Here is a 22,612-nt window from a genome sequence, read left to right on the forward strand (position 1 = left end):
AAAATACACCCTCAGAATTTCAAAGAATAATGAATGATATTTTTAATCCTTATTCAAAATTTTGTATTGTTTATATAGATGATGTTTTAATATTTAGTCAAAATATTGAAGAGCAATTTAAACACCTAAAAACTTTTTGTATGGTCATAAAAAAGAATGGTCTAGTGTTAAGTAAAACTAAAATGAATTTATTTCAAACTAAAGTTAGATTTTTAGGACATTATATAGAGCAAGGAATTATTCAGCATATAGAAAGAACAATAGTTTTTGGAGATAAATTTTCAGATGAGATAACTAATAAAACCCAGTTACTGAGATTTTTAGGATGTTTAAATTATGTTATTGATTTTTATCCAAATCTAAACAGAATAATAAAGTCTCTCCATGATAGGTTAAAGAAAAATGCGAGTCCATGGACTATTGAGCATACAAATATTATAAAACATATAAAATCATTAGTAAAAGAAATCCCATGTTTATATCTCCCTAATCTAACAACTTTTAAAATTGTAGAAACAGATACGTCAGACGCAGGATATGGAGGAGTCTTAAAACAAATAATGGATGATAAAGAGAGGATAATCCAGTTTACTTCAGGTCATTGGAATTCAGCCCAGTCAAATTATTCGACTATTAAAAAAGAAATTTTAAGTATTGTTTTAAGCATAAAAAAATTCCAATCTAATTTATTAAATCAAAAGTTTTTAGTAAGAATCGATTGTAAATCAGCAAAAGATGTTTTGAAAAAAGATGTTAAAAACCTTGCCTCTAAACAAATCTTTGCTAGATGGCAAGCACTTTTAAGTATTTTTTATTTTGATATTGAGTATATTAAAGGTAATAGTAATAATATACCAGATTTTTTGACAAGAGAATTCTTACAGAAGAATGGGGAGAAAGAAGAATAAGCAGAAAGAAGTAAAATCCAGTTCAATTTTCACCCCTAAAGCTCTTTAAGAACACTCAGAAGACCTTAGTAAAACCCTCAAAACCCAAGATAAAAGCCCATTAGACTTAAAGAAATGGATTAAAGAATTAACCAATCAACGGAGGTCATTAAAGCAATACAAAATATGGCGTCTTCCTCGGGAGACTCAGGTATGATTTCTAAAACTAAAGCGATCGTACCCGTTCATAGTATGACTAGTCTGTCTCAAATGGTAGACAGTAAAGACTCATCAAATCCATTGAAGGTTGTGGGTTTGCTAAAAATCCAATCTTCCTATTGATATAGTACTGATATTTATAAATGGTTTTTAAAGCATAATTCAAAATTTGAGATTGAAGTTAAAAACGGTTTTAATAATATAAATCCATGGGAAATAATCAGAAAATATTATCCTGAGAACTGATATGTCGCGCCAAAAGATCTTTTAAAACCTCAGGATTATTATAATAGTATTTTGAAAGAAACTGGTTCAGTTAAAATAAAACATAATTTTGATAAAAATCATAAAGAGATTATAGCATATTCTTCTATTCAAATAAAAAGGGTTATCCATCCAAAAGATTGGCCAACCTCAAATCTATATACTGCATTGACATTTAAAAATTTAAAAAAGTATTGTACTTCATATAATTATTTTGATTATATTGATGCATGGACCAATATTTTCAGTATTCAAAATCCGACCACAACTCATTCGTGGTTAATATATTTTGACCAACATAGCATTAAAGCAACCACTAGATTTCCAAATTGATTTTTAAATGGTGGCAATATAGAGGTATTGCTGAAGATATTTTATCTCAGGAAGTACTTCATGTATATCAGTATTTTAAAAGTAATTATAAGCCAGCCCAAAATGAAAAGTATATCCCTCCTTTAATGTATTTTTGTATAAACTTTTTTATTCCTTGGGTATACCAGTGGTATTTCGATTTTCAATATATAACAGAATTAAATATTCCAGTGATAGTAAAAAAGCACAAAATAAAATGGTGGGGATCATTCCGAAACTCTACCACGGAAGAAGTTGTAAAAAATTGGATAATCAAGAGAGCTTAGTTTCCAATTGTCTCTTATGCTGGTAAATTAACATTGCAAGGAGAACCCTCATTTGGTGCCCAGAAAGCCCAATGTCAGGTCTTGTTAGCCGCAGCTAAAACTCCCGAAAAATATAAAATGATTTGTCAGGAAATGTTCAATCATATGGCTTAAGGAAAATCAGTAAAAAAGGAAGAGATAAAGCAAACTTCCAGTAAAGAATCTTCAAAGAAATCCTCTGGTAAAAAAGCATCAAAGTAGGCACTCAGCAGAAGAAAGAAACAGTCCAGTTCGAAAACGAAGTGGACAAACTCATCCAGCAGGTCATCCTCCAGTAAAAATTTGACATCTTCATACTGTGACATCAATGAAGACGACTACTATGGAGTTCTTCCACCAGTAAAAATCAAAAGTAAAACAGGCAAAAGAAAAGATAAACAGAAAGCAAAAGTAAAAAAGGAAAAGAAAGAAAAGCTGAAGAAGAAAGGTAAGAAAAAGAAGGACACCTCATCTTCGTCCTCATCATCAGAGTCAGAGTAAAGACAGAAATAGTAAAAAGGAGCAGAAGTGGCAGACAAACTATTCATCAACAGTAAAAAGGAGCAGAAGTGGCAAACAAACTATTTATCTACAGTAAAAAGAAACAGACAGATAATTCATGAACAGTAAAAGACGTGTGAAGAAACAGTAAACCCGTGAAAAAATGGTTTGAATTTTTTCTATAAAAGGAAGTCTCTCCCCTTGTGAAGGCGTAGATCTATATACACTCCAACAAGCTCTCTCTCTATATTTTCTCTATCTTCACACTTCCTCTGTAAATCAATTCTCTTTCACTTGTATTTTCTCAGAACTTCTGTAAAAGGTTTCAAGTTTTGTATAAAGTAAGTTATTTCAGTAAATCATTTATTTTGTTTATATTTTATTACTTTGTAAGTCCGTGTTGACAACACCTTTCTCTTCTTCCTCCACACTCTGACTTAATTCTGGGGACCCTAGGTTAAGGTTGCAGGAACCCTAACAATATAAATTAAAATGTTGTTTGCTTAAGTATGCTCTGTGGATGCAGCTTAGCCTGATCTTCCACATCACAAAGACTATTTGTTTGTTTATTTGTTGAATTTATTGTTTATTTGTTAATTTTATTTATAAATTATATAGCATAAAGGCCAATGACCCTGAAAGGCTAGAAATATTACTCATTCCATTAAGGCCAATGACATGTTGAGGCTAGAGTATTATTTCTCATGTTAAATTTATTTTATTTCCTTATATTATAACTCTGAATCTCTGTTGTTGTATGATCCTGTGTGTTTAATGGTATCAGAGCCAGGTCACAGGTTCGAGCCACGGGGAGGGAAGGGATTTAATATACTTCCAAAAAGTGCCAAAATGTGCCGCCCCAAAGTGGCACCCAACGTGGAGACGTTACCGTGTGCAGGATTCCTGGGCTATATAGGATTAAAGTAGTGCCTCTACTATAATAGCTTAAGCTTTTGGTAGAATGGTAAGCACCCTAATGATAATTCCTAAGGTAGATAAGGAACAGATTTATAAAATTTCAAAGTTAAATATATTTAAAACAGATTATGTCATAAAAACCGAAGAAAGAGATTTTCAGTTAAGTAAACCTTTTGAGAAAATAACTCTTTTATCATAAAAAATATTAAGTCATCATAGAAGTAAAAAGTACGAGTATATTCATATAGGATTAATTTAGGTAGGAATAAAACCTTTAACTCGAGAAGGATTAAATACTAGTATTTTAGCAGAAGTTAGAGATGCAGGATTTTTAAATTTTAATGATTCTTTATTTGGATCTATTGAGACCAGTTTAAGTGAAGGACCAATATCTTTTGAAGTTTATCCAAATATGACAATCTCTTTAAATGATTTAAATATTTTACATAGTATAGTTTACGAGATTTAATATACTTCCAAAAAGTGCAAAAATGTGCCGCCCCAAAGTGGCACCCAACGTGGAGACGTTACCGTGTGCAGGGTTCCTGGGCAATATAGGTTAAAGTAGTGCCTCTACTAATAGCTTAAACTTTTGGTAGAATGGTAAGCGCCCTAATGGTATCAGAGCCAGGTCACGGGTTCGAGCCACAGAGAGGGAAGGGATTTAGTATACTTCCAAAAAAGTGCCAAAATGTGCTGCCCCAAAGTGGCACCCAACGTGGAGACGTTACTGTGTGCAGGGTTTCTGGGCTATATAGGATTAAAGTAGCGCCTCTACTAACAGCTTAAACTTTTGGTAGAATGGTATGCGCCCTAATGTAATGTGCCGCCCCAAAGTGGCACCCAACGTGGAGACGTTACCATGTGCAGGGTTCCTGGGCTATATAAGATTAAAGTAGTGCCTCTACTAACAGCTTAAACTTTTAGTAGAATGGTATGCGCCTTAATGGTATCAGAGCCAGGTCACGGGTTCGAGCCGCAGGGAGGGAGCCACGGGGAGGGAAGGGATTTAATATACTTCCAAAAAGTGCCAAATGTGCCGCCCAAAGTGGCACCCAATGTGGAGACGTTACCGTGTGTAGGGTTCCTGGGCTATATAAGATTAAAGTAGCGCCTCTACTAGCAGCTTAAGCTTTTAGTAGAATGGTATGCGCCTTAATGGTATCAGAGCCAGGTCACGGGTTTGAGCCACGGGGAGGGAAGGGATTTAATATACTTCCAAAAAGTGCCAGAAATATTACTCATTCCATTAAGGCCAATGACATGTTGAGGCCAGAGTATTATTTCTCATGTTAAATTTATTTTATTTCCTTATATTATAACTCTGAATCTCTATTATTGTATGCTCTTGTGTGTTTGTTGGTATCAGAGCCATAGGTTTATTTGCATAAGAAAGAATCCATATTTGAAAATTTTGAAAGAAGTATGTTTTGGGTATGCCAACTGAACCCGTTTTAGCCATTGTAGTAGGCGTCATAGGATATAACAAGCAGTGACCGCGACATAATTCAAGATTTTTAAAATGGATCATTTTTTGTGTAAATCAGCAAGTACAGTTAAATCAGATGATTCAGAATCCTCAGAAATTAAAAGGGTAATAAATAAAAATGAATTAATATTAAAAGATTTTGTTAAAGCCATAGATGAATGAGAAATTCCTAAGGTAGATAAGGAACAGATTTATAAAATTCCAAAATTAAATATTTTTAAAACAGATTATGTTATAAAAACAGAAGAAAGAGATTTTCAGTTAAGTAAACATTTTAAGAAAATAACTCTTTTATCATTAAAAACATTAAGTCATCATAGAAGTAAAAAGTATAAGTATATTCATATAGGATTAATTCAAGTAGGAATAAAACCTTTAACTCGAGAAGGATTAAATACTAGTATTTTAGCAGTAGTTAGAGATGCAAGATTTTTAAATTTTAATGATTCTTTATTAGGATCTATTGAGACTAGTTTAAGACTAATATCTTTTGAAGTTTATCCAAATATGACAATCTCTTTAAATGATTTAAATATTTTAGATAGTATAGTTTTAGAAATATAAACCCATAATTATAAAATGAAGTAAGGATCTATCCCGATAGCATTAATATATAAAATTCATTATAAAGCTATGAATTCAGCATTTGGGACTAAATATAAATTACAGCCTAAGAAAGGAGAAACAAGATTTTTACAGACATATTTGACTAAAACAAATACAGTGATTCATAAGACCAATCAGTGGAAGGATATAGATTACCAAATGAGTGGAGTTTAGAAGGTATAGTACCTCCACCAGAACAAGAAAAGGTAAAACCAAATACAAATTTGAGTAAGATAGAGCAATTTGAAGATGGTAAAGTCTCATTAAAGTTTAATAGAAGTGCAAGTAGTAGATATACAGGATCGTCATTGTAACATCCTCTGGACCCACACCAGTGAATATTGTCTGCTTTGGGGCAAAGGATTAAAACCCTATCTTTCCTCACGGTTTTGTTTCCGGATCAAGGGATTTACTACCCTGTCTTCCCAAAACACGTCCACTGGGGTCTTCTGGGTATAGGCTTATAAGGCCCTCTCCCTTTCAACCTCTTTCCGATGTGGGATACCTTTGATCCACCTACATAGGGCTCTGTCCCCCGATACAGGCCTGAGCGTCCTCACTCAGCACACCGTACTCATGAGGCCCAAGCTCTGATACCAATTGTAACGACCCAGAAACCGGACCGCTACCGGCGCTAGGATTCAGATCGACTTAAGGTCGCTGGAACCCGTAGCAAGCCTACTATGCATCTTATGTACCTGATAAAATCTCATACATGATCATACATTTTCATAAAAATGTTAAACTTTTCATGTACCAAGCTCGACCTATACATGCATCATAACTGTATACATAAAACCCCATACTAGAGCCCTCATCAAATGCTCCAGTAGGGTTCAGTAGTAACAAAAGATATAGGAAGAGTATCAAATATACCATCAGTAACATATGCAACCTAGAGGGAAGATGAACCTAAACATGTAATCCCGACTATAGTAAAACCCAGGTTTTCAATATCAGATATTCCTGATAGACACCTTAAAATAAAAGGTGTAGATTATAGTTCATCAGTCCCCCAAGCAGTATATAATCCGGTAGAAAATTTTTAAATCAGCAGGTTGAGATAGCACCTTCATCACCATCATCACCATCAGCATCTGCTATAACAGAAAATATAAATAATATAAATAGGGAATTGAATGTTCTTAGTAAAGAAAAGATTGAAAAGAAATTTCTAAAAGAAATAACTAAGACGAAAAATTTAAGAAAATTAAATAAAATTGTTAAAGAAAATAATTTTGAAAAATTAAAAGAGGAATATTTTTAATATGTTAGTAAAATAGGAAAAATAAAATTTTTTGAGTGGTTTGAGTTAAGAAAGACAAAAAGTATAAATCAAATAACTGTAAGAGATAAAATACCAAATGGATTGTAAATGATAAAGTAATTCAGAGTGATTTTCCACCTAAAATGATTAGTAAAATAATGCATGGAGATAACGAAATAATTTGTGCACCATATAAGATAGCTAAAGAAAATGATACAGAAAAGAAGGCTATAAAGCAGAATAATTTTAGTAATGTAAGTTTAATATGTAGAGGTACTCAGTTAAAAAAGATAGAAAAATTTTAAAAAATGAGGTAGAAATAGAAGAGAAAAGGGAAATAAAACCATATATTTTTAAGCCTTATCAGATATCTAGCTCGAGTCAGAAAGAATTAAAAATAATAAAAATGAATTTTTACAGAGTTTAAAGGATCAGTTAAGTAAAATAGAATCCTCAGAGTCTACTAAAAATGTAGCTCCAGAAATACCCCAGTCTAGAAATATAAATGTAATAGAAGAGGAATCAGAATCTAAAACTAAGCAAAGTCAGCCAAAATCAGAAGATATAAAGCAATTTGAAATAAATCCTATATCACATAGAGAAATAGTAAGTAGAGCACCGGATCTAGGATTATTAGATAAACCAAATAATACTTCTCAGTTTAAGTATAATGCTTCAATAGTTTATGAATGGAATATACATGGATTGTCTGAATATAATATTTTAAGTTTATTACAACAGATGACTATGGCAGCTAATGCGTATAAAACCCAGTCTTTTGCTTTAGATAGGGCGATAGCTTAAATAATTATAGTAGGTTTTACAGGACAGTTAAAAGGATGGTGTGGTTACCACCTAACGGATATGCAGCAACTAGAAATTTTAAACTCAGTCCAAGTAAATGGTGAAGGTGAACCCATATATAATAAATTGGGAGAAACTATCCAGGATGCGGTATCCACATTAATTTTAACAATTTCTTTACATTTTATAGGAGACCCATCGCACTTAAAGGATAAAAATGCTGAACTATTAAGTAATTTAAAATGTAAAAAATTAAGTGATTTTCAATATTATAAGACTACATTTTTAACTAGATTAATGTTAAGAGAGGACTCCAATCAGGATTTTTGGAAAGAAAAGTTTCTAGCAGGACTTCCTTATTTCTTAGAAGAGAAAGTTAGAAATAATATAAAACAACATTTTGGAAACCCAATACCTTATAATAAATTAACATATGGACAATTAGTAAGTATAATTCAAAAGGAAAGTTTGCAGACTTGTCATGATTTAAAACCACAGAGAACCTTAAAATATAAGATGCATAAGACTAAACAGGAATTAGGATCTTTTTGTAAGCAGTTTGATTATAGAATAGCCCAGGATAAAAATTGTAATGGTCAGTACTCTAAATCTAAACCAAAAAAATATTATAAGAGAGATCAGAATTATTAGAAAATATATATAGCAAAACCCAGTAAAGAAGAATATTATAGAAAGAAAAGTTATAAACCTTATAAATAATATAGGAAGAAAGCCCCAATTAATAAAGTTCATAATAAAAAATCATTTCAAGATTTAACTTGTTATAATTGTGGAAAGAAAGGACATGTATCTAAATTTTGTAGGTTTAATAAAAAATTAAATGAATTAGGTTTAGAAGAAGAAGTGGTAAATAAAATTCAAGAATTATATATAGATTCAGAATCTTCAGAATTAGAAATAAAGAGAGTTAGAATCAGATAGATGAGTTAGGAACTAATTGGTCAGAAAAATCAGTAAATGTTTTGACAAAAGAACAAAGTTCATTATTAGAATTAATAAATAATATAGAGGATAGTACTACTAAAGAGAAATTTCTTAAAAAATTAATCAAAAGTTTTGATGAAGTAGAAGAAGTTAAAAATACTACTCCTAAAATAGAGAAACAAACTTATGATTTAACTAAAATATTAGGTAAAAATAAAAAAACCTAAAGAGACAGTATCTATAGAAGATTTGCAAAAAGAAATCAGGATAATAAAGACGGAAGTAAAAGACTTAAAGCATCAGCTTCAAAAGAATTCAAAAAGGATAAAATTTTTAGAAGAACAATTAATTTCTGAATCATCCTTCTCATCAGAAGAAGCAGAAGAGGAAGGAAATGAACATAGTAAAATAAGTCAATTAGAAAGTGAAGAAGTAGATAATAATTTTATACTATTACTACAAAAAATAACATCTAAAAAATATTTAGTAAAATTAACAATTAAGTTATCAGAAGATTTTAAAATAGATACTATAACATTGTTTGATACAGGAACATATTTAAATTGCATAAAGTCAAGTTTGGTACCTAAGAGATTTTGGCAGGAAACTAAAGAAAAATTAAAAATGACGAATAGGACTAATTTAAATATTCTAGGAAAGACAAAGGCAGTAATAGTAAATCAAGATTTAGAAATAAGGACTGTATTTTTATTATCTCAACAGATAAATCACATGGCAATATTAGGAACCCCATTTATAAACCTAATAACACTTTATTCAGTAAAAGATGACTGTATAGAAATTAAAATGAAAAATAAAAAGGTTAAAATGGATTTTACAGAGAAACCTAAAACAAAAAATCTGAATTTAATAAAAGCACATTCCATTTGGATGATGGAAATAAATTCAATAATAAAATCTAGAACAGAGGATTTAAAAGATTTAAAGAATAATGTACATTTAACTAGGATTAAAAATCAATTAGGAAATGAAATTATAAAGGCTAGAATAGAGAAATTAAAAAATTATATGGAAAAAGAATTATGTGCTGAACACCCCAATGCTTTTTGGAATAAGAAACAGCATATAGTAGACCTACCTTATGAATAAAAATTTTGATGAAAAAACAATTTCTACTAAGGCAAGACCAATTCAAATGAGTCCGGAATTAATTGAACATTGTAAAAAAGAAATCAAAGAATTAGAAGACAAGAAGTTAATAAGTAAATCTAGGAGCCCTTGGTCCTGTGCAGCCTTCTATGTTATTAAAAATGCAGAAATAGAAAGAGGGACACCTAGGTTAGTTATAAATTATAAACCATTAAATACAACATTAAAATGGATTAGGTATCCTATCCCTAATAAAAAAGATCTTTTGAATAGATTATTTAATGCAAATATTTTTAGTAAGTTTGATATGAAGTCAGGATATTGGCAAATTCATATTCATCCTAAAGATAGATATAAAACGGCATTTACAGTTCCCTTTGGGTAATATGAGTGGAATGTAATGCCTTTTGGATTAAAAAATGCACGCTCAATGTACATTTAACTAGGATTAAAAATCAATTAGGAAATGAAATTATAAAGGCTAGAATAGAGAAATTAAAAAATTATATGGAAAAAGAATTATGTGCTGAACACCCCAATGCTTTTTGGAATAAGAAACAGCATATAGTAGACCTACCTTATGAATAAAAATTTTGATGAAAAAACAATTTCTACTAAGGCAAGACCAATTCAAATGAGTCCGGAATTAATTGAACATTGTAAAAAAGAAATCAAGGAATTAGAAGACAAGAAGTTAATAAGTAAATCTAGGAGCCCTTGGTCCTGTGCAGCCTTCTATGTTATTAAAAATGCAGAAATAGAAAGAGGGACACCTAGGTTAGTTATAAATTATAAACCATTAAATACAACATTAAAATGGATTAGGTATCCTATCCCTAATAAAAAAGATCTTTTGAATAGATTATTTAATGCAAATATTTTTAGTAAGTTTGATATGAAGTCAGGATATTGGCAAATTCATATTCATCCTAAAGATAGATATAAAACGGCATTTACAGTTCCCTTTGGGTAATATGAGTGGAATGTAATGCCTTTTGGATTAAAAAATGCACGCTCAGAATTTCAAAGAATAATGAATGATATTTTTAACCCTTATTCAAAATTTTGTATTGTTTATATAGATGATGTTTTAATATTTAGTCAAATTATTGAAGAGCATTTTAAACACCTAAAAACTTTTTGTATGGTCATAAAAAAGAATGGTCTAGCGTTAAGTAAAACAAAAATGAATTTATTTCAAACTAACGTTAGATTTTTAGGACATTATATAGAGCAAGGAATTATTCAGCCCATAGAAAGAACAATGGTTTTTGGAGATAAATTTCCAGATGAGATAACTAATAAAATTCAGTTACAGAGATTTTTAGGATGTTTAAATTATATTATTGATTTCTATTCAAATCTAAACAGAATAATAAAGCCTCTCCATGATAGGTTAAAGAAAAATGCGAGTCCATGGATTACTGAGCATACAAATATTATCAAACATATAAAATCATTAGTAAAAGAAATCCCATGTTTATATCTCCCTAATCCAATAGCTTTAAAAATTGTAGAAATAGATGTGTCAGACATAGGATATGGAGGAGTCTTAAAACAAATAATAGATGATAAAGAGAGGATAATCCAGTTTACTTCAGGTCATTGGAATTCAGCTCAGTCAAATTATTCGACTATTAAAAAAGAAATTTTAAGTATTGTTATATGCATAAAAAAATTTCAGTGACTAACTTATTAATAATAATAATACTCATGGACTAAATAATAAAACTCAATGATACAAGCAAGGAAATTGCACGATGCTTTAAATATTTAAAATGGAAAACTTCAAATCATGACAAATGATAACTTAATTCAAGACTTACGAGATGAGAACTATATTGAGGAGGCATAGGAGAATAAGGAAATAAGCAATACACTTTTCAATACATGTAGACACGCAATACAATTTTAGATCGCATAATGCATATATGGTCAAATTGCATTTAGGCCAATTTTGTTATTTTAGTATTTTAGTATTTTGTGAAATTTGCTTTAAATTAATTTGGCCTATATTAGAAGCCAAATTCGTGCACCCCATTTAGGAAGGAGATTTCTCCAATATAATTTAGAAAAATGATATTTAATATAATCCAGGTTTGACTATTTGACTAGATACCCTTCCTATATTGTAATTACACATTCCTACAATAGAATTAGGGTTTGAAGGCTATAAAACCACCCTTAAGGTGGCAGCCACAAGAAGCCAATGAATAAAGATGATGTTTTAAGTAATATTTTGGTTCTTCTCCATTATTTAGCAACTTATCAAGGTTTAACCTTGTGACGTTATAATATGGATCTTTTCTATACTTAGTTAACTTATTAAGAATTTTTTGTGGCGTTCTCGAAGTTGGAATCGCTTGATTATCTATGTTTCTAATCTCATTTGTTGGTTATAGGTGTAGTAGAGCAACTTTCACTCCATTATCTATGTTTCTAAGCACATTCGTTAGTTAGGGTGTAGTAGAGCAACTTTCTGGTAGATATCTTTGTCTTGTTTTTTGTCAAGTTGTGTGACGGATTTTTTAATCATATGTTGATCCTAGATTCCGCATCACTCCCATGCATGTATGAAGTTAAAAATTTTTAAATAAGCATGTTTTTTTATTGAAACAAGTTTTACAATTTTATATTTAAAGTTGAATTTTTTATATTTATCAAAAAATACTAGATTTTAATAATTTAACAATTTTATAAAATTACTATAAAAATATATATTCTTTTATAAGAATGTATGAAAAATATTATAATATATATATATATATATATATATATATTATCATCTGACATAATATATTTTCATTTTTAATGGTCAAGGCACACAAAATTTAAAGTATTGTACAAATGATAATAAAAAAAAGTTAAATATAAGAAAAAAAAAATTACCGTATGTATTAAAAAATTTAATAAATAAATAATTTTTTAAAAATAAATTATACTGATTCTTTTTGAAATCTTTATGTTATTTCGTATTCTCATATGAAGAGGTGAATGAAAACAATCTATTTGTCTCAAACCGGCCTACTTTTAAGCCTGTCCACCTTTTTTCATATCTTATTATTTGATTTCTGAATTCTGCAATCCATTTCATTTTCTATAGAGTAATAATGACTTATAAGCATAAATTTTAAAAATAAAATAATTTATTTATTTAAACATTACAAGATTTTATAAATTAAAAGAAAATAAAACTTTTTATTTTAGTATTTATAAGTTAATTTGACTAAATAAATTGATATATTACTCTTATTTAATTTAAAATTTTTTATATGTCTCATGTAATTTATTTTTTTAAATTTTTAATAAAAGTTTAAATATTTATAAACTTTAAATAATTTATAAACAATTAGTGTTTTGATGAGTTGCAAAACTCATAGCTTTTTCCTTATTTAATTTCATAATTTTACTATGATTTTTATATAAATATTCAATTTTTACTTGAAATTTAATTTTAGACAGGTTTTTTGAGCGGAAGTTAAGAGAAGGAATGAAAATATGCTTAATTGAAGAATTCTTGGACTGAAAGGATGTAACTTTGGCCAAATCTGTAGCCTAAGATAACGAAAAGCTTCAGAAAGCGTCACGTCAGCAGATAACTTCAAGTTGGATCAAACACAATCAGATTAGGATAGGGATAAGATAGGAGTAGTAGAATAGGGGTGTAATCGAATCGAGCCAAGCCAAGTTTTGTAAAGCTCAGGCTCGTTTATTAAAAAATTTTATAAGTTAGAACTCTAGTTCAAGTTCGAGCTCGAGCTCGACTCAATCTCTAATATTGAGCTCGATCTCGACTCAAAAATTAAATACTACGTTTAAACTAATAACGAGTCTAATCGAAGCTCGAAGTCGAAAACTCGATTAAAAAGTTTGTTAACAAAACTTAATTAATTTAAATTTTAAAATTTTAAAATTTTAAACTAAAAGATCAAAAGACACTTTAATAAAATTAAATATAATTTAATTAAAGTCTACTGTAATCAAATCCTTAATTTAAAATACAATAGAAATTGAAATCTTTATTTATAGAGAAGCTTTACCCTCCATCTCTATAAGTTTTCGATATAGAATAGGGGATATTATTTCAGTAATCTTGAATATCTCATAGATAAAATAACGCGTAGTGATTTTACCTCATAGGTAAAATTTAATCGACAATAAATGATTAATTTTTTTTCATTATTTAGATTTTAATATTTAAATCTTTTATTTTTTTATTATTTAGGTTTTAATATTTATTTATTTATAATGTCAAATAATATTTATTATTCAAATACTAATTATAAACTTTTAATTAATTATATAAAATATATTTAATATAAAATTAATCATATAATATTAAATTTAATAATTATTTATTTAAATATTTATATTACATGAAATATTAATTGAAATATATACAATAAATATATAAATTTATATGTAAACAATTTATACAGGTGAGAGAAAGAGTGAATTTTTTTTTAAGTTATATAATTTTAATTAAATCTATATAATTTTATTGTTAATATCAATAGACATTTTTATATAAAATTTATTAATATATTATCATTAATTATTCATATGTTATTATTTTATTATTCATATATTATTATTTATTTTTATTTAAATATATCATTTATATTAAATTATTTTATTATATAAAAAATACTATATATATAATATAAATATAAAGTATTACATTTAATATAAATATAATCAGTTTAAATTATATTATTATATACATACATTATACTCAAATTTTATCAATAGAATCATATTGATTTATATTTAAATTATATAAAAATTTTAATTTATAAAATTAAGCGAATAATATTAAATAAGAAAATAATTATACAAATATATATATAAACATATGAATGTAATAATAGTAACAATAGTTTATTAAGAGATTTAATAATTTAAAAAGAGTATCTATCCATATAGTGAAAAATAAATATATAAATTAATAATATAGTTATATAATTAAGGGATAGAAATATAAAAATTAACAATATATATGGTAAATAGATTAAGTGGCAAGGCGTATAATCGAATTAAGCCGAGTCTTTTAACTATCTGTTCCACGAGCATCTTAACGAGTTCGTTCATGAGCCTCTTAACGAGCCCATTCACGAGCCCCTTAATGAGCCCGTTCACGAGCCTCTTAACGAACCCATTCACGAGCCACTTAACGAGCCCGTTCACGAGCCTTAACGAGCCGAATACTACGGAGCTCAAGTTTGGCTCGTTTAATAAACGAGCCTAAAAATTAAGTTCGAGCTCGGCTCGTTTAGAAATCGAATCGAGCCTGATCGAGCCGAGCCCAATCGAGTCGAGCCTCGAATAGATCACAAATAGTTTGGTTCATTTATATCCCTATAGTAGAGTTTATTTTAAATTATTAAATTTTATCTTTTTGTACCTATATAAAGGCTCCTAAAATTAAAACTACGCATATATTTTCTCCTCTCCCCTTCCTCCTCTCTTGGTGCCGCCGCCCCTCTCTCTCTTCTTCTCCATCTTCTTTTCTTTTCTTCTTTTCTCCTTCTTTTCTTTAGTTTTGCAATTTTATTATGACTCTTAGATGTTAAACAATTATTTTCAGTTAAAGGTTAATTTAAATTGAGGTTTTATTCAAGTTGTGAGGTTATGTGCTTCAATTCTTTTAATCTTATTTCTATTTTCTGTTACCTTCATTGTTGTTTTCTTGAAAATTTAAGAGGCCCATTGAATCTCTTGAGCCATGAGGCACTAGAACTTGAGTTAAAAATGCTTCCAACTCATTTGAAATATGCATTTTTGAGAAGTAATAACACACTTCCAATCATAATCTCCTCTAAGTTGAATCTTTTAAAAGCAATGAAGTTAATTTGGATGCTAAATGAATACGAAGATGGAAGTAGATAAAGCTTAACGTGCCACTAGAACAATAAACAAGGGCGCTGCTTGGGAGGCAATCCAAGGATACAGGCTTACCCAAGCCTGTAGAGTTACAAGTAAGTTTGCCTTTTAATTTTTCAATTTTTAATTTATTTTTTATTTTTGGAGCAGATTGGACCTTCTAGGCAATTCAAGGATTTAAGGAATCTTTTTGGAGGTAAGTTGTTATTTTTAAAATTGCTTCCAAAGAAAGGTAAGTGCTGTTCTACTTGATCTTATTTTTCTATATTTATTATTTAATAAAAAATAAAAAATAATATATAAAAGAAAAAATATATAAACCTAATTCTTTCTCTCTCCTATCATCTTCATCTTCTATAATTTTTCAAATCTATAGGACGACCCGCGAGACCCACGCTGCAGACGCTTCAATCGGGAGCCGGCGCTCGTAGTGTCATCACCGAACCATGCTGGGGGCACCATCGAACGCGACAACCGCACGATGCGCAGCGAGCGAAGCTTCCTCATCGGATGCAGCTTCAGCACAAGCTTCTTCGCCGGTCACGAGGACCGCGCAACCTTCATCACCGGATGCAACGCCTCCTCCGTTGATCACACCGTCTTTGATATGGATCCAATAGGGCAAATTTCTAACAATGGTGTGGAGCAAACTTATGTCATTCAAATGGATCTAAAAGGAGTTCAAAATCATATTCATATGATCCATATATATTTGGGGCGTGCTTCAACTCATATGGGACAGATTTGGTGCAACACTTGCAATCATAGGCTTAGGGAGCCTAATCAAACCTATGGGCTAAAACTACACAAAGGGAAGCCTAAAGTGAAGATCAAGTAAGACTTTTGTGAAGATTCAGCTTTGTTATGATGGGCTTGCTATATTTTTATTATTTAACACTTGTTTTATTTTAGCTTTGTTTGGGCTTGTATTTTGGCCATACTTTATCTTTTAAGTTTTAGAGTGTTGGGCCATGTTTTGGGCTTATATTTTAATACTTATGTGTTATTTTAGTGTGTGATTAGGCTTGGGCCTTATGTGTTTAAGTCAGGTCCAAGAAGAATGTCTTAGGGTTTTATTTGTTTTTCTCCTTACTATATAAGGATAAGAAACAATTGTAAGAGGCAGCTTTTAATCAAAATTTCATAATTCTACTCATGCCTTTGGCGTGTATTGCTTTGAGTGAGAGTGAGGATTTGCTTTCATCAATTGCACCAAGAATCTTGGCTTACTTATCAGCTATTCGTTGTGGCGTTTGTCAGATTCTCATCTAAATCCTTCTATCATTGGTGTTTCAGCTTCTCTAAGTGCGGGGTGCCATAGGAGGTGGGTTTATCAAATCTTTGGATTCCATATCTACTTGTGCGTGTGGGTTTGAGGCTTGTGCCATAGGGTTCCGCGTCAGTCTTCCCCGCCGATTGCCTCACCAGCCACACCTTCTTCGCCAATCGCGTGTCCAGCCTTACCGGTCACAACTTCTTCTGCATCCGCCTCCACCGCCATCAGCTTCCTCACCGATCGCAGCCACACACCAGACTTGTTCACAAATGAAAGGTAAGACTCCTGTCTATAACTTAATGAGTGATGATGATGAGGAAGAATGGGAGGTGAAATCAGAGATCCTGAAGCAACTCCAAGATAGAACATGCATCACATTGATACTAAATTGGACGCCATTCTCTCTCACTTGAGGTTGTCCATACCCCAACCACCTCCAGCTTCAGTTCTATGCAACTTACTTATCAGGGAAGTTTACTTTGACTTATTTTTATTTTATTTTATGAAATTCTCCTATTTGATTGAATTTTTTCTACATTGAGGACAATGTGAGAAGTAAGTGTGGGGAGAGATATGGCTGGAATAGAAATAGAATTGTTTTTGTGATTGATGAGGCTTATTGATTCTGGATATAATTTTGCTGTGTGTGTGTTCTGAAAATTTTTTTCTTTCGAAAATTTTTAATTCTTCTTTGTATTTTTACTGTTTGAGATAGAGGCTTGCCCAAACCTATAAACACTTAGATCTGTTTTTATGATTCTCAGTAGTTTATCAGTACTTGCATTTGCTAAATTGTTTCTTAGATTTAATTTTTTTATGATTTTCAGTATTAACATCATTTTATTAAAAAAAATAAAAAATAAAAAAATAAATTTTTTTTATGATTTTCAGTATTAGCAGTTTATCACCACTCTTCAACCGTTTAAAAACTAACCCCATGCCTTTTAATTAGGTAACCATGAGTGGAGCTAGTAGTCATCTGAGCTCAATAACCTGGGGGCAAGTGGCTCAATAACCATTTGTTTCACGTTCCCTCCATCGGTTTCAGGCGAGATATAGTAGGAGTGAAAAAACAATCCCCCCAAGTCTTTAAATTTTATTAGTCTAGTCAAGAGTTCTTAAGATTCTATTATTTCAAAAGGGTAGTTTAATATTATATGGCATTCTAATATTTTATGTGCTTGAAATTAAATTGAGTATCAACTTTATGTCTTGAGAAACACACTTTAAATATGAAACTTATTGAAGTAAATTTTGGTGAAATTAAGCTATTTCTACTATCATCCTATTGGATGACAATTTGGTTTTTTGTTTTGAACAAATTAAATTTCAAAATGGTTGAGGATAGGGTTGTGTTTTATTGTTTCATTTTAATTTATGTGCTTGAGGACAAGTAAAAGTGCAAGTGTGGAGGAATCTGATGAGTTGCAAAACTCATAACTTTTTCCTTATTTAATTCCATAATTTTGCTATGATTTTGTTATAAATATTTAATTTTTACTTGGAGTTTAATTTTAGACAGATTTTTTGAGTGGAAGTTGAGGAAATGAACAAAAAAAAGGCTAAATTGAAGAATTCTTGGACTGGAAGACCCAAGGCGATAGAAAGTTTTAGAAAGCGCCACCTCAGCAAATTTTGTCACATAAGAAAGGATAAGATAAGTTTCTAAGTTGGATCAAACACAATAGGGATAAGATAGGAGAAGTAGAATTTATTTTAAATTATTAAATTTTATCTTTTTGTGCGCTTCTAGAATTAAACCCACGCATATATTTCCTCCTCTCCCCTTCCACATTTCTTGGTGTCGTCGCCCCTCTCTCTCTTCTTCTACATCTTCTTCTTTTCTCCTTCTTTTCTTTAGTTTTGCAATTTTATTATGACTCTTAAAGACTAAATAATTATTTTAAGTTGAATGTTAATTTAAATAGAGGTTTTATTCAAATTGTGAGGTTATGTGTTTCAATGTTTTCATCTTATTTTTATTTTCTGTTAATTTTTGAATTCGAGAAACACTACTTCCATTGTTATTTTCTTGAGAATTCAATGGGTCCATTGAATCTCTTGGGAAGACAACATATTGCTAATTAATCCAATCAAATCTGTAATTGTGTAATTGGATTAATAATAAGTATCAATTAACATATTAGTTTATATTAAGGAATCAGTAGATTTGATTTAAATAAAACGCGTGTTTTTATTGAAAAAGTTTGAATTATTCTCTCTTAATGCAGTTGACTAATTAAATCTGCACGCGTGTTGATGTCATTAGTTAACTAGGAATTAAATCTACACACGTGTTGATATCATTAGGTAACCAAACAATAAATAATAAAATAAATTAATTTTTTTAATTAATGATCAGCGGCAAAATATCTCAATTTGATTATTTTCGGCTAAAATTTTTAATTATTTATTTATTTTTCAATTTTCAATTGCATTATTTATTAATTTTATTTTAAGTTTATTTTTAATTTTGGCATGACAAGCAAAAAATCAATTTTATCAAAAACTCTCTTCTAGTCACTTTTTGTATGATACCACTTTTCTATTTCAACTAGTCATCTAAATTAAACAAAGTTAAGATCCTATCTGAAAAAAAGAGAAGTAAATCTTAAATTGATGGATTTAACATCCGTCATGTTTATATATTAATTTTCATAAGCCAAATAATCTATAAGGATAAGATAGATACTATATTTTTCTCTTCCTACTCCCATTCTAATTTATTATCAAAAGAATATGAAAATAAGAGATAATAAATTTTAATAAAAGAGAAATAAACTTTTTTAGATTTGATCTGAATCCATAAATATCAGTTTGATAAAATTCAAATTCTCAATCCAACCAACAAAAGACAATTTACAATGTGCTAATATTGTTTTTTGATCTGTAAATAAGAAATGCACAAAAAATATATAATAACATAAATAGAATAAAGATAATTTATTATCTATACAAATAGAATAAAGAAAACTAAAATAAAAAACCTATTAGTATCAATTATCAACATAGAAACCCAACAACGATGATCTGGACTTAAATCCAAAGTCAAAGGTAATTCTACCACATGCATTATGGGCAAAATACCCAAAAGTAATAAACTTATATTACTTATACTGTGGACTTGAAATTGATATTCTTCTATAGAGATGAATTAGTAATAAGCAAATTTTCAAAATAAAAAATGAGATGACGATGAGTTTTAGATTTTATAATCGACCATGTTTAATATCTTGCTTAGCAAAGTTTCAACGAGGAGGGGTAATTTTGCTTCAAGAACCTGTAATGAGAAAAGAGCAATTTTGTTTCTGTTTCAAGTAATCAAATTAAATTGATTTATTTGAAATTTAAAAGTAATCAAATTAAATTGATTTATTACGGTCGATTTGATTATATTTTGATTTTTATTAAAAGTAATCAAATTAAATTGATTTATTTGAAATTTTTTAAAACTTTTAATTAAACTATATCTATTATCTAAATTATTATACATAATTTTTTAATTAGATTAAATTATTATTTATTTTATTTAATTATTTTAGATTTAATAATTCTCTTTATATTAATATGCTAATAAAAATAGAATAACTAAAAATAAATAAAAGTAAATAATAAAATATTTTTTAAAAAAATTTAAAGTGTCATGTAATTTTAAATAAATTAATCTATCAAATAACATATAAAAGTAAGGGATAAAATAGGTTTAAATTAATTTATATGTTGCTTTACTTAAATGTGCACAAATACTTTCTTATTTTAATATATATATATATATAGAAAGTTGAAAATAAAATATAAAATATAAAAGAAATGAAAAATATATTACACTAATAAAAAATAAAATAATAAAAATGAATAAAAGGATAAAAATATAAGAAGACAATGAAGAATGAGCTGCAATCATTATTCTTAGAATTTACTAAAATAATGTAGAGTTTTTAATAAATAAAATTAAATAATATAATATTTTTTAAAAAATAAATAATAAAATTTTTCACTATTTTGTATGGTGGTTAAAAACCAATCCCTGTAATTACACTTTGTTGCAATAAATTAAATTAGACAGATGTAAATAAAATAAATTTTAAAATGATAAAAAAAAAAGAATAGATATAGTACGTATAATTTTATTATATATTTTATTAATTTTTTTATTAATTTTATTATTTAATTTTTATAATTTTAAAAAATTTATTAGTTAATTACTCATAATTTTAAAATTTTATTAATTAATTTTTTAGTATCAAAAATATTTTAAATTTTTTTATAATATTTAATAAGTAAAACTAATAAAAAATTTTAACTTTAAATTATTTTTTTAATAAAATAATTAAGCAAGCAAATCAAGCTACATTATCATTTGCAATACTGCCATTAATCGGCTTTCTTGATATTTATTTGATTTTCTTGATATTTATTTGAGTCAATCTCGCACTTATTTGACAGACATTCCAGTAATAAATAATATTATAAAAAACCTCTACATTTTCTCATTAAAGATTGAATTTATTTCTACTATAGTTGATAAAAAATAAAATAATTGCTAGTACTTGATTCTTCAATATTCAAATTGTACTCTATTAAATTTCAATAGAGATTTTTGTTCAATTTTAATAGATTTTTATAACTGAATAATTTTTTATAATATATCAACCGTGGATATAAACGATTGACTCATTATGTATATTTTGCGATTAATTCTATAATAGAGTTTTCTTGTTTAGTGTTGAGGAGAAAAAAATATACTCGCATTCAAAAAAAATAATATATCGGCATATTTATTATATGTGGGATAAAATTTTAAGTTTAAAAAATATTTCATTCTAATTTTTATATCTCATATAAAAAAATTATTCAGCACATATTATCATATTAAAGTAATTAAAATAAATTAAAATAGAGTGATTTAAATAAAATAACATCAAAATTACATTAAAAAATGAAAAATAATACTTACTAGGAGAATGAATTTGCTTGGTGGTATCTTTATAATTTTTCTTCAGCCAGTTTGTTTTTATAACTAATAAATTTCAATAATATAAAAGATAATTTTTTTTTTTAAATGAAGCCGGTCCCGATCACTAATATATTTCAATTATATAGAAGATAATTTATTTTTTAAAAATAAGATTTACTACAACTTTATAAAAAATGATATTTATGTTTTAAAATGATTATTTTATAAAATGTAAGTTAAATTAATAAAAATGAATTTTTCAAATATATATATATACAAAATTTTAGTTCTTTGATAAATACAATAAAATTATGATACTAAAATAATAAATATAAAGTTAAATACATATTTTAACTATAATTTTTATATAAAAAAGTCAATTAATAGTTTAATTTATCAAATTCTACTCCCCTAATTTTCAATTAAAAAAAAAATCATTCAAAATTTAAAATTTAATACAGAATATAAAAGTCGGAACCAATTAATTTTTTTATAAATGTGAAAAAGAGTAATTATATATATAATATTAATATAATTTTATAATATTATTATTATTTAAAAATATTATTTTATTATATTATTTATAAAAGTCTATTATTATTTTTATATTTAAAGGGTTACTTTTTTATATTTTTATCATTTATAAAAATATACTATTATTTTTATATTTAAAATGTTATTTTTATATATTTTTAAAAATAATTACTATTTTTTAAATTATTTTATAAAGAATTAATTTAAGAAAATAATGACTATTATGGAATGATAAAGATTTTCACTATTTTGCATGAAAATTAAAGAAAAAATAAAGAACTTTCTTTGTTTTTGCA

At 28.1% G+C, this 22,612-nt stretch overlaps 1 protein-coding gene across 1 annotated transcript in view; it reads right to left on the reverse strand.

The window, feature by feature from the left end:
* LOC122723694 (glycine-rich protein 1-like) overlaps positions 1-17,194 on the reverse strand; it is a 72,895-nt gene extending 55,701 nt beyond the window's left edge. Inside the window, exons 1-2 of the mRNA XM_043956790.1 lie at positions 16,975-17,194; positions 16,009-16,149 (exon numbers count right to left, since the gene is read on the reverse strand). Of these exons, the coding sequence (XP_043812725.1) occupies positions 16,009-16,149; positions 16,975-17,194 (361 nt within the window). The remainder of the gene's footprint in view (positions 1-16,008; positions 16,150-16,974) is intronic.
* Positions 17,195-22,612: the final 5,418 nt, after the last annotated feature.

This window comes from Manihot esculenta, chromosome 5 (assembly GCF_001659605.2).
Source record: "Manihot esculenta cultivar AM560-2 chromosome 5, M.esculenta_v8, whole genome shotgun sequence".
Classification (NCBI taxonomy): domain Eukaryota; kingdom Viridiplantae; phylum Streptophyta; class Magnoliopsida; order Malpighiales; family Euphorbiaceae; genus Manihot; species Manihot esculenta.